Source organism: Oncorhynchus gorbuscha, linkage group LG03, assembly GCF_021184085.1.
Source record: "Oncorhynchus gorbuscha isolate QuinsamMale2020 ecotype Even-year linkage group LG03, OgorEven_v1.0, whole genome shotgun sequence".
NCBI classification, from domain to species: Eukaryota; Metazoa; Chordata; class Actinopteri; order Salmoniformes; family Salmonidae; genus Oncorhynchus; species Oncorhynchus gorbuscha.
In genome coordinates this window covers 12,266,477-12,279,972 of record NC_060175.1, presented here as the reverse complement: position 1 = coordinate 12,279,972, position 13,496 = coordinate 12,266,477, and the positions used below count along the sequence as shown (strand labels likewise).

Genomic DNA, 13,496 nt, shown 5'->3' with positions numbered 1-13,496 from the left:
CTAATTTACATCTACATCTAATTTTACATCTACATCTAATTTACATCTACACGATCATTTACATCAACATTTACATACATTTGACATTTGAGTAATTTAGCAGACGATCTCATCCAGAGCGAAGCACAGTTAGTGCATTCATCTTCAGATAGCTAGGGTGAGTCACCACATATCACAGTCGTAGTAAGTACATTTGTATGAATATAATATATTTAGATAAAAGGCACGTTCACTGAAAAGCATAGGCTTGCTGCACTCATGCACCACATTTTCAGAGCAACCCAGATTCCCTGCCTCAGCCTGAGGCTCTCAACTAGGCTATAGCTAGTCTGTCACAATGAGCACTCAGAACAGGACCTTGAAATATAGATTACTACAGAGCAGATCCTTATTACACATACAGTATCTGAACCCACTACCACTCACATTACCATTGGTCATTGATGTGAGCCCAGACCGAAGCACAGATCAGTGAGGTGACAGGCTCCTTGATTGGTTCTATGGTACACTTCTATAAACTATTATCTCTAGCAGTGATTTAAAGTACTTAAGTAAAACTACTTTGAAGAACTACTTAAAAGTCGTTTTTTGGGGGTATCTGTACTTTAGTATTTATATTTTGGGCAACTTTTACTTTTACTTCACTACATTCCTAAAGAAAAAAACATACTTTTTACTCCCTACATTTTCCATTACATCCAAAAAGTACTCGTTACATTTTGAATGCTTAGCAGGACAGGAAAATTGTTAAATTCACACACTTATCAAGAGAACATCCCTGGTCATTCCTACTGCCTCTGATCTGGCGGACTCACTAAACACAGAACATCCCTGGTCATCTCTACTGCCTCTGATCTGGCAGACTCACTAAACACAGAACATCCCTGGTCATCTCTACTGCCTCTGGTCTGGCGGACTCACTAAACACAGAACATCCCTGGTCATCTCTACTGCCTCTGATCTGGCAGACTCACTAAACACAGAACATCCCTGGTCATCTCTACTGCCTCTGATCTGGCAGACTCACTAAACACAGAACATCCCTGGTCATCTCTACTGCCTCTGATCTGGCGGACTCACTAAACACAAATGCATCTTTTGTAAATGATGTCTGAGTGTTGGGGTGTGGCCCTGGCTGTCCATACATTTTAAAAACCAAAAAGGATATGTATAAGGGTAAAGTGACTATCAGGATATAAGATAAACAGAGTAGCAGCAGCTTGTATGTGAGTGGGTGGGTGTAGAGTCAGTATAAATGTATTTGAGTGGGTGGGTGGGTGGGTGTAGAGTCACTATAAATGTATGTGAGTAGGTATGTGTAGAGTCACTATAAATGTATGTGAGTGGGTGGGTGTAGAGTCACTATAAATGTATGTGAGTAGGTATGTGTAGAGTCACTATAAATGTATGTGAGTGGGTGGGTGGGTGTAGAGTCAGTATAAATGTATTTGAGTGGGTGGGTGGGTGTAGAGTCACTATACATGTATGTGAGTAGGTATGTGTAGAGTCACTATAAATGTATGTGAGTAGGTATGTGTAGAGTCACTATAAATGTATGTGAGTGGGTGTAGAGTCACTATACATGTATGTGAGTAGGTAGGTGTAGAGTCACTATAAATGTATGTGAGTGGGTGGGTGTAGAGTCACTATAACTGTATGTGAGTGGGTGGGTGTAGAGTCACTATAAATGTATGTGAGTGGGTGTGTGTAGAGTCACTATAACTGTATGTGAATGGGTGGGTGTAGAGTCACTATAACTGTATGTGAGTGGGTGGGTGTAGAGTCACTATAAATGTATGTGAGTGGGTGGGTGTAGAGTCACTATAACTGTATGTGAGTGGGTGGGTGTAGAGTCACTATAACTGTATGTGCATGTTATGTGTGAGTGAACAGATGATGGAGTGACTGTGTGTTGGAGTGACTGTGTGTGTGTGTATTTATCAGTTGTATTGCTTTTTCAAATTTAACTAGGCAAGTCTGTTAAGAACAATTTCCTATTTACAATTTTATTTTTTTATTTTTTATTTTACCTTTATTTTACTAGGCAGGTCAGTTAAGAGCAAATTCTTATTTTCAATGGCGGCCTAGGAACAGTGGGTTAACTGCCTGTTCAGGGGCATAACGACAGATTTGTACCTTGTCAACTCGGGGATTTGAACTTGCAACCTTTCCGTTACTAGGCCAACGCTCTAACCACTAGGTTACCCTGCCGCCCCCAATGACGGCCTACACCGGCCAAACCCAGACGACAGGGCCCTATGGGACTCCCAATCACAGCCAGATGTGATACAGCCTGGATTCAAACCAGGAACTGTTGTGATGCCTCTTGCACTGAGATGCACTGCTTAAACTGCTGCGCCACTCGGGAGCTTGGGATGGAAACTGTTCAGCAGCCTGTTGGTGTCAGACTGGACACACCGATACCACTTGTGTGATGCACTGGGCTGTCTGCACTGCCATCTGTAGCGCCATGCAATCGAGGGCGGTGATATTGCCATACCAGGAAGTGATGCAGCCACAGGTTTGGGTTGCGTCGGAAGGGACGGACGGATGAATGGCTGGCTGGCTCACTCGCTCACTCTCATAGCAGGCAGGGGCAAAACAATGGCACGGCACTTCTCCGACCTTGCTGGGGGGGTCTATACTGAAGGGGAAGCCTAATAGTCCGCGTGTGGGTGCTTGTTCTCCGGTACAAGGGCAGCTTGCGACTTGCCACTTTCCACTGTTTTATGCTGCAGCTGAGGTGCATCATTTTCCTTGCCATCAATCCACACACACACACATGCGCACACACACACATGCGCACACACACACATGCGCACACACACACATGCGCACACACACACACACACACACACACACACACACACACACACACACACACACACACACACACACACACACACACACACACACACACACACACACACACACACACACACACACACACCCTGATTAGGACTCACCCATGTGATAATTACAGTGGTGTCAGGTGGACACTGGGCTCTTCCCGGGATTCTGTTAACAAGATGGTGCTGCTGAGTGAAGTGGAAGGGAGAGGCTGGAGGGGGGCAGTGGCCCCCTTTTGTTTAACACCTGCAACTGCCATTTCCTGCAATCTAGACCAAAATAAATACCGTATTGGGGTGTGGTGCCTGGCTTTAATTTGATTTAATAAAATAACTATATATATATATATATATATATATATATATATATATATATATATATATATATATATATATATATATATATATATATATATATATATATATATTATTACATATTGCTGCAGCCAAAAGGTGTCGCAGCTATTCTTTTTATAAGATTAATTTCAGGAAAACTGCTATTTTATCTCAACCTCTCTTCTAGCTTGAAATGAAAACACATAAAATGTCAGATCTTTTTTTAAGGTAACAGTCCCGAACACTACAGCTGTATTTTCAACTTTCAGTACTCAGCCCCTCAGCCACTCCAAGCCAACCTAAATGTCCTGGACCTAGGGTCCCTGGAGGAGTTCAAAGGTCAAATAGATGAACAGATTGAGTCATGTAGCTGTTTCTAGTTACATTTACATTTACATTTAAGTCATTTAGCAGACGCTCTTATCCAGAGCGACTTACAAATTGGTTGTCATCCGATGTCACTAGTCAGCATTGCCTTTTATATAAGGAAGCATTTTATTTCACTGATGAAGTTTTGATACTGTAATGGCCCAGTAGTTTTACATACAGGACCTAATGCTTCCCGACTTGTGTCGTGTACATGTTCTTCACTGCTTGTTATACTGACAGATCTTCTGCTTCATGTCTTGTTTCTGTCTGAAACTTATGTGTTGAAGCTGCTGCTGTCTTGGTCCAGGTCTCTCTTAGAAATGTGATTTTTATCTCAATGAGAATACCCTGGTTAAATAAAAGTTCAATAAAAACATACTCCAATCATACCGGAATATACCAGAACATACTAGAACATACTAGAACAAATCAAAATTCAATGCCATTTTGTTATCTGTGCGTTGAACCATACAGATAATTCTATTTAACTAAGATAACAGGAACAAAAGCCAACTGTCTTTCAGTACTATATAGTGCATACTGTCTACAATTACAAAAAGCGTATCCTTTCATACTTTGAATGTACAATTTATTCTAAATAAGGATACCTCTGCATACATTCTCTAAGCAATGCTTTCTTCTATATCAACAGTTTTTACAAACATTTGAAGTATTCTTGGGATTTGTATACTGTATATGTACTGTATATCCCCTCCTTCCAAGCCAAGTCAAACCAGAGTGTGTTATCGCCATCTAGTGTCCACAAGACATTTAGCAGGTTCAGGCATTTTGACAGAAATACAAGGACCAAACCCAGTTGATACTCAAACTAAATTCATTTAATTAGTCTTTGACTTTTGTTGCTATTTACAATGGTAAAACAAATAAATCAAATCATGATCCCCCCCCCAACCCCCCCCCCCCCAAAAAAAAAATTAGGCTGAACAACACCTATATTTTTTATGCATTTATTACAAGATTGTCCAGCAATTTCTAAATCACAAAGTAGACTCTACATGCTCATAGGCCCAGTAGACAACAGGGACGTATATTCATTGTGTATATTCATTGTGTATATTCATTGTGTATATTCATTGTGTGTACAGGGCCGTATATTCATTGTGTACAGGGCTGTATTCTCATTGTGTACAGGGCTGTATATTCAGTGTGTGTACAGCACTGTATATTCCACCATAGTCTCACTGCTCAACTTCTCATATCCATTCACTTCAGGGGTGATGGGGCCAGGAGTTTCTCCAGACCACGTAACCTGACCAGAGAAAACTCCAGGCCCTACTTGAAGGTTTTAAACTGTGTCGTGAAACACTCTGCAAATTATGTACCTTAACCTTCAGTAAACCATTAGTACACCTTTAGTAAACCTTTAGTAAACCTTTATTAAACCTTTATTAAACCTTTATTAAACCTTCAGTAAACCTTTAGTAAACCTTTAGTAAACCTTTAGTAAACCTCCAGTAAACCTTTAGTAAACCTTCAGTAAACCTTTAGTAAACCTTCAGTAAACCTTTAGTAAACCTTTATTAAACCTTCAGTAAACCTTTAGTAAACCTTCAGTAAACCTTTAGTAAACCTTCAGTAGCTCCAAAGTTAATTATCATCCTCTTCCTACCAATTAATTCTCTCTCTTTTTGAATTAAGCCATAAGGCACTTTTATGTAAATACAAACTGTAATAAATTATTATTTACAATCATCTTTCCCATCAAGGTTTCAAACTATTGAGGACATCTAAGGGGCTGCAGGGGGATATGTGAAGTACCTGAACAATGTGGTACTCAACCACAATATAAACGTTGTTTGTTTGTATCTAATATCTCCTACCATGAGCTGAAGCTGTTGATATTGTCGTTTCGTACGTTGAAGTTGTTTTCTTCAACATTATTCAGGTGATGGATTGTTATTGTGAATTCCTCAATGGCTGTTCCTCACAGCCGACCGACACAAAACAAAACTACAGCCTAAACAGTCACAACACAATCAATTCAACCTAATTCCAATGTTATGGCCATAGCAGTGCTGCAGTCAGAAGGCTGGGCAGTGTTCATTAGGTATCAAATGGGAGAAAACAGAAAGGGTCAATCTGAACACTTTCTTTGGTTTTCCGTTGCAAAACGTTTTACCATGGTGTGTCCTAATGAACAAGACCCTAAGGACTTCAACAAGACAACAGACTAATGTGTTCTGATCAGTCTTATCGAAATGGGAGCTGGTGTTGTCAGATCATTGTCATTCTTGCGCTGTATCAACAGTAGTATTACAGTGACTCAAATTAAAACGCAAAACAATAATATATAAACATAGTTTTTCTTTGCCCTTTTCGATCTTACAGTACAGTAGCTATGACAAGAAGCAGTCCGAGTCATAGGCATTGGCTTTGAAATAAGTGTGTGTTCGTGTGTGTGTGTGTGTGTGTGTGTGTGTGTGTGTGTGTGTGTGTGTGTGTGTGTGTGTGTGTGTGTGTGTGTGTGTGTGTGTGTGTGTGTGTGTGTGTGTGTGTGTGTGTGTGTGTGTGTGTGTGTGTGTGTGTGTGTGTGTGTGTGTGTGTGTGTGTGTGTGTGTGTGTGTGTGTGTGTGTGTGTGTGTGTGTGTGTGTGTGTGTGTGTGTGTTAGCCTATCGGAAAAGATCAGTGAATATTGATGCCTGTCAGCAGTAGAAGTCCATTTGAGTGTCAGTGTTCAGTCTATCAATATGTATTGATCAATCTGATTGGTATTGATCGAGTCAGGAGTCTGTGTGCAGTATTACAGTCTGTAAAAAACACCAATGCAAGGCATGGTACATATGGATTCTCCCCGGTTAGTTAGTCAGTCAGTCAGATAATCAGTCAGTCAGTCAGATAATCAGTCAGTCAATCAGTCAGTCAGATATTCAGTCAGTCAGTCAGATAATCAGTCAGACAGTCAGTCAGTCAGATAGTCAGTCAGTCAGATAGTAGTCAGTCAGTCAGTCAGTCAATCAGTCAGTCAGGTAGTCAGTCAGTCAGTCAGATAATCAGTCAGACAGTCAGTCAGTCAGATAGTCAGTCAGTCAGATAGTCAGTCAGTCAGTCAGATATTCAGTCAGTCAGTCAGATAATCAGTCAGACAGTCAATCAGTCAGATAGTCAGTCAGTCAGATAGTCAGTCAGTCAGTCAATCAGTCAGTCAGGTAGTCAGTCAGTCAGTCAGATAATCAGTCAGACAGTCAGTCAGTCAGATAGTCAGTCAGTCAGATAGTCAGTCAGTCAGATAGTCAGTCAGATAGTCAGTCAGACAGATAGTCAGTCAGATAGTCAGTCAGTCAGATAGTCAGTCAGTCAGATAGTCAGATAGTCAGTCAGTTAGATAGTCAGTCAGTCAGATAGTCAGTCAGATAGTCAGTCAGTCAGATAGTCAGTCAGTCAGTCAGTCAGTCAGTCAGTCAGATAGTCAGTCAGATAGTCAGTCAGTCAGATAGTCAGTCAGTCAGTCAGATAGTCAGTCAGACAGATAGTCAGTCAGACAGATAGTCAGTCAGATAGTCAGTCAGTCAGATAGTCAGTCAGATAGTCAGTCAGATAGTCAGTCAGATAGTCAGTCAGATAGTCAGTCAGACAGATAGTCAGTCAGATAGTCAGTCAGATAGTCAGTCAGATAGTCAGCCAGTCAGTCAGATAGTCAGTCAGATAGTCAGTCAGATAGTCAGTCAGTCAGTCAGATAGTCAGTCAGTCAGATAGTCAGTCAGATAGTCAGTCAGCAGTAGCAGTTCAGAATATTGATCCAGTCATTCTAAAAGTACAATACAGTAGAATACAGTAGAATAGCATCGGCTTGAGCAAGTTTTCACCATTGATAAATCCATGATGGGAAGTGTGCACACTTCAGAAGAAGGGTGATTAATCGGGACATAGCCTCAATGCGCACAACAGTGTTGTGACACGGTCAGTCTGCACACGTTTGTTCCACTGCAGAGTTAGTGAGTGCCATAGGGTTGAATGGGTGTTTGCTGCTATTCTAGTCCTTGTTTGTTGATGCTGTTCAGGAGCTTCCGTCGCTCCAGTGTGTGGCCCACTCCTTCTTCTGGAGGATCCCTGCCTTCTGCTGGAACTGGGGCCGGTCTTGACGGGGGATCTTCACTGCATGGTACTGAGGAACTTTGTCTTCATACTGGACCCGACGGAAGAAACCACACTGTGGAGAGAGAGAGAGAGAGAGAGAGAGAGAGAGAGAGAGAGAGAGAGAGAGAGAGAGAGAGAGAGAGAGAGAGAGAGAGAGAGAGAGAGAGAGGGAGAAAGAGAGGGAAAGGGAGAGGGAGAGAGAGAGAGAGAGAGAGAGAGACTAGGTTGATGTTGCAACCCAAGGAAGATTTTTGGTTGTTGATTATGAAACATTGTACATGTGCCACAAAAGCCAAAAACATCCAGGTGATTTGCATAAAGTTTTTATAAAACAGGTGACACACAACAAGCAGAGTAAACACACCACACAGCATAACACGCATATGCTGACAACTCACTCGCCATTTTGTGAGAAACAAGAAACAAGTTCATTCTGGCATTCTAAACTAATCTAATCAGGAGACATATGACCAGATTAAATTTGATTATTCATGAATAGAACAGGAAGGACAATCTCATCAGGAAGAGAACATGTAAACAACTTTCTACAATGCCAGGATGAACTTGTTTCAGGTATACAGAGGTCTACAGACCACAACTCAGGCAAAGTCACAGAACTGACAGACCGGTACAGAGCAGGCCAAGGTGCAGAGCAGGCTAGGGTGCATGGCTTTACCACTTGGAGAGAGGAGAGGGCAGGAACCTATTGGTCTGACGCCTGCTTCTCAACCTCAGAGGGCTGAGCATGCATGTGGGCGTGGTAGTACTCTGTTTCATACTGCGGGCGGCGCTCTGTACGCTTGAAGAACCCACACTGGGGAGGAGGAGGAGGGGGAGGAGGAGGAGGAGGAGGAGGAGGAGGAGGGGGGAGGAGTTACAACAGAGATGTGGAGGTAGGAAGAGAGAGAACGTAGTTTGAAAAAAGATGTAAAGAAGAAGAGAGATGGACTAGAGAAGAGAGGAGAGATGGACTAGAGAAGAGAGGAGAGACGGACTAGAGAAGAGGAGACGGACTGACTGACTAGAGAAGAGAGGAGAGATGGACTAGAGAAGAGAGGGAGACGGACTAGAGAAGAGAGGAGAGACGGACTAGAGAGAAGAGGAGAGATGGACTAGAGAAGAGAGGAGAGACGGACTAGAGAAGAGCGGAGAGATGGACTAGAGAAGAGAGGAGATATGGACTAGAGAAGAGAGGAGAGATGGACTAGAGAAGAGAGGAGAGATGGACTAGAGAAGAGAGGAGAGACGGACTAGAGAAGAGAGGAGAGATGGACTAGAGAAGAGAGGAGAGACGGACTAGAGAAGAGAGGAGAGACGGACTAGAGAGAGAGACTAGAGGAGAGATGGACTAGAGAAGAGAGGAGAGATGGACTAGAGAAGAGAGGAGAGATGGACTAGAGAAGAGAGGAGAGATGGACTAGAGAAGAGCAGAGAGATGGACTAGAGAAGAGAGGAGATATGGACTAGAGAAGAGAGAGAAGGATAGATGGACTAGAGGAGAGGAGAGATGGACTAGAGAAGAGAGGAGAGATGGACTAAAGAAGAGAGGAGAGATGGAGTAGAGAAGAGAGGAGAGATGGACTAGAGAAGAGAGAAAATGAGAGATGGACTAGAGAAGAGAGAGAAGGAGAGATGGACTAGAGAAGAGAGATATGGACTAGAGAAGAGAGAGAGATAGATGGACTAGAGGAGAGGAGAGACGGACTAGAGAAGATAGGAGAGATGGAACAGATGGACTAGAGAAGAGAGAAAAGGAGAGATGGACTAGAGAGATGGACTAGAGAAGAGAGAGAATAGTCACAAAGTCACAAAGAGATGGCGTAGATGGCAATATCAAAGACATTAAATTAAAAGATAATAATGGAAATAGATGTAAGTTGGCTGATGTACATTTTTTGTACGTGTAAAACAACACATTTCACCACACCACTCTGGTGGATGTGAGAATAAAAATAAAAAAGTAAACATTTTCTTTCTTCCAGAGTATGCAGGCCAGCAGAGCCAGCAGCAGGATACCAGCCAGAAGAATAGAGATACACCACATGACCAACAGTATGTGGACACCTGCTAGTCAAACATCTAATTCCATAATCAGGGGCTTTAATATGGATGTTGACGCCCCTTGCTGCTATAACAGCCTCCACTCTTCTGGGAGTGATGTCGGGCGATGAGGACTGGTTTGCAGTCGGCGTTCCAGTTCATCCCAGAGGTGTTTGTTGAGGTCTGGGCTCTAATAGAGGCCAGTCAAGTTCTTCCACACCGATCTCGAAAATCTATTTCTGTATGGACATCACTTTGTGCATGGGGACATTGTCATGCTGAAACAGGAAAGGGCCTACCCCAAACTGATGCCTCAAAGGTGGAAGTACAGAATTGTCTAGAATGTTATTGTATGATAATAATATATAATATATGCCATTTAGCAGACGCTTTTATCCAAAGCGACTTACAGTCATGTGTGCATACATTCTACGTATGGTGTAGCGTTAAGATTTCTCTTCACTGGAACTAAGGGGCCCGAACCATGAAAAACAGCCCTAGCCCATTACTCCTCCTCCACCAAACTTTACAGTTGGCACTATGCATTCAGGCAGGTAGCGTTCTCCTGCCATGCGCCAAACCCAGATTAGTCTGTCGGACTGCCAGATAGTGAAACATGATTCATCACTCCAGAGAACACTTTTCTACTGCATGGTGATCTTAGGCCTGTGTGCGGCTGCTCAGCCATGGAAACTCATGGTGATCTTAGGCTTGTGTACGGCTGCTCAGCCATGGAAACTCATGGTGATCTTAGGCTTGTGTGCGGCTGATCAGCCATGGAAACTCATGGTGATCGTAGGCTTGTGTGCGGCTGCTCAGCCATGGAAACTCATGGTGATCTTAGGCTTGTGTGCGGCTGCTTAGCCATGGAAACTCATGGTGATCTTAGGCTTGTGTGCAGCTGCTTAGCCATGGAAACTCATGGTGATCTTAGGCTTGTGTGCGGCTGCTCAGCCATGGAAACTCATGGTGATCTTAGGCTTGTGTGCGGCTGCTCAGCCATGGAAACTCATTTCATGAAGTCCCCAGCGGAACAGTTATTGTTCTGACGTTGGTTCCAGAGGCAGTTTGGAACTCGGTAGTGAGTGTTGCAACCGAGGACAGACGATTTTTACTCGCTATGCGCTTCAGCACTTGATGGTCCTGTTCTGTGAGCTTGTGCGGCCTACCACTTCGCGGCTGAGACGTTGTTGCTCCTTTTCGTTTCCACTTCACAATAACAGCACTTACAGTTGACTGGGGCATCTCTAGCAGGGCTAGACTTGATGGAAAGGTGGCATCCTTTGATGGTGCCACATTGACTCTGCCAGTGTTTGTCTATGGAGATTGCATGGCTGTGTGCTCAAATTTTTTTTTTTACATCTGAAATAGCAGAATCCACTCATCTGAAGGAGTGTCCACATACTTGTGTATTTATATTGTATGTAGGTACAGTAATTAATGTACCATAGGTCCTTCTGTAGCTCAATTGGTAGAGCATGGCGCTTGTAACGCCAGGGTAGTGGGTTCAATTCCCGGGACCACCCATACGTAGAATGTATGCACACATGACTGTAAGTCGCTTTGGATAAAAGCGTCTGCTAAATGGCATATATTATTATATATTATTATATATATTATTATTATATTATTATTATATTATTATTATATTATTATTATATTATTATTATATTATTATTATATTATTATTATTATATTATTATTATATTTAGGTACGTAAGGTCATGTGATATGTGTTGTATCTTCTACTGTATGCAGACCAGCAGAGCCAGCACCAGGATAATAGAGATATGTAGGAACAGTAATAGAGGTGCTTATTGTGTGTTATACTAGGTGTTGGTACCTTCCAGAGGATGCAGACCAGCAGAGCCAGCACCAGGATAATAGAGATATGTAGGAACAGTAATAGAGGTGCTTATTGTGTGTTATACTAGGTGTTGGTACCTTCCAGAGGATGCCAGACCAGGATAATAGAGATATGTAGAACAGTAATAGAGGTGCTTATTGTGTGTTATACACCTTCCAGGATACCAGCCAGTGATGTGTTATACTAGGTGTTGAGAATGCAGACCCAGAGCCCACCAGGGGATGCCAGTACTGGATGCAGTCAGAGCCAACCAGGATCTAGGGTAGGAACAAATCAGGTCACTGGGATCTACCTTCCAGAGGGGAACACAGTCAGGATATAAAGTAGGAAAGTAATAGAGGTGCTTTTGTTGTTATAAGGTGTGTCTTGTCTTTAGGAACAGTAATGTGTATGTGTCACTCCAGAGGATGCAGACCAGCAGAACACCAGGATAATAGAGATTTAGGAACCTGGTCAGGTCATGTGATCAGGATATGTAGGAAAAAACTCAGGATAATAGAGATATAGGAACTCTAGTTGTTCATTGATAATAATAGTAGGAACAGTAATAGAGGTGCTTATTGTGTGTAGGTGTTGGTACCTTCCTGCAGACCAGCAGAGCCAGCACCAGATATGTGTGCTTATTGTGTCTATACAGGTGTTGGTACCTTCCAGAGGATGCAGACCAGCAGAGCCAGCACCAGGATAATAGAGATATGTAGGAACAGTAATAGAGGTGCTTATTGTGTGTTATACTAGGTGTTGGTACCTTCCAGAGGATGCAGACCAGCAGAGCCAGCACCAGGATAATAGAGATATGTAGGAACAGTAATAGAGGTGCTTATTGTGTGTTATACTAGGTGTTGGTACCTTCCAGAGGATGCAGACCAGCAGAGCCAGCACCAGGATAATAGAGATATGTAGGAACAGTAATAGAGGTGCTTATTGTGTGTTATACTGTGTTGGTACCTTGATGCAGACCAGCAGAGCCAGCACCAGGATAATAGAGATATGTAGGAACAGTAATAGAGGTGCTTATTGTGTGTTATACTAGGTGTTGGTACCTTCCAGAGGATGCAGACCAGCAGAGCCAGCACCAGGATAATAGAGATATGTAGGAACAGTAATGTGCTTATTGTGTGTTATACTAGGTGTCTTCTGCAGACCAGCAGAGCCAGCACCAGTGTGTTATGCAGACCAGCAGAGCCAGCACCAGGATAATAGAGATATGTGTGTGTGTGTCTCTCAGGTGCTTATTGTGTGTTATACTAGGTGTTGGTACCTTCCAGAGGATGCAGACCAGCAGAGCCAGCACCAGGATAATAGAGATATGTAGGAACAGTAATAGAGGTGCTTATTGTGTGTAGGTGTTGTACCTTGATGCAGACCAGCAGAGCCAGCACCAGGATAATGATATGTAGGAACAGTAATGTGCTTATTGTGTGTGTGTTGGTACCTTCCAGAGGATGCAGACCAGCAGAGCCAGCACCAGGATAATGATATGTAGGAACAGTAATGTGCTTATTGTGTGTTATACTAGGTGTTGGTACCTTCCAGAGGATGCAGACCAGCAGAGCCAGCACCAGGTGATATGTAGGAACAGTGTGTGTGTGTAGGTGTGTACCTTCAGAGGATGCAGACCAGCAGAGCCAGCACCAGGATAATAGAGATATGTAGGAACAGTGTGTGTGTCTGTCAGAGGATCTAGGAACAGGTGTGTGTGTGTCTCTTCAGTGTGTGTGTGTGTCTGTGTGTAGGTGTGTGTCTCTAAGTGTGTGTGTGAGTGTCTCAGTATTGTGTGTGTGGTTCTCATATAAAGTGAGTGTTTTATTGTGAAGTGTCTTGTCTTTACTGTGTATGTGTGTTGTGGTGTGTGTGTGGCTCTAGTTGTCTCAGTGTGTGTGTGTCTCTCAGTGTGTGTGTGTGTGTGTGTGTGTGTGTGTGTGTGTGTGTGTGTGT

At 42.9% G+C, this 13,496-nt stretch overlaps 1 protein-coding gene across 1 annotated transcript in view; it reads right to left on the bottom strand.

Annotated features, from left to right (window-relative positions):
* Positions 1-7,177: 7,177 nt before the first annotated feature.
* The window catches only part of LOC124016341 (integrin alpha-7-like), a 91,230-nt gene continuing 84,911 nt past the window's right edge, over positions 7,178-13,496 (bottom strand). Inside the window, exons 22-23 of the mRNA XM_046331895.1 lie at positions 13,088-13,126; positions 7,178-7,724 (exon numbers count right to left, since the gene is read on the bottom strand). Coding sequence (XP_046187851.1) covers positions 7,572-7,724; positions 13,088-13,126 — 192 coding nt within the window. The 3' untranslated portion in view covers positions 7,178-7,571. The remainder of the gene's footprint in view (positions 7,725-13,087; positions 13,127-13,496) is intronic.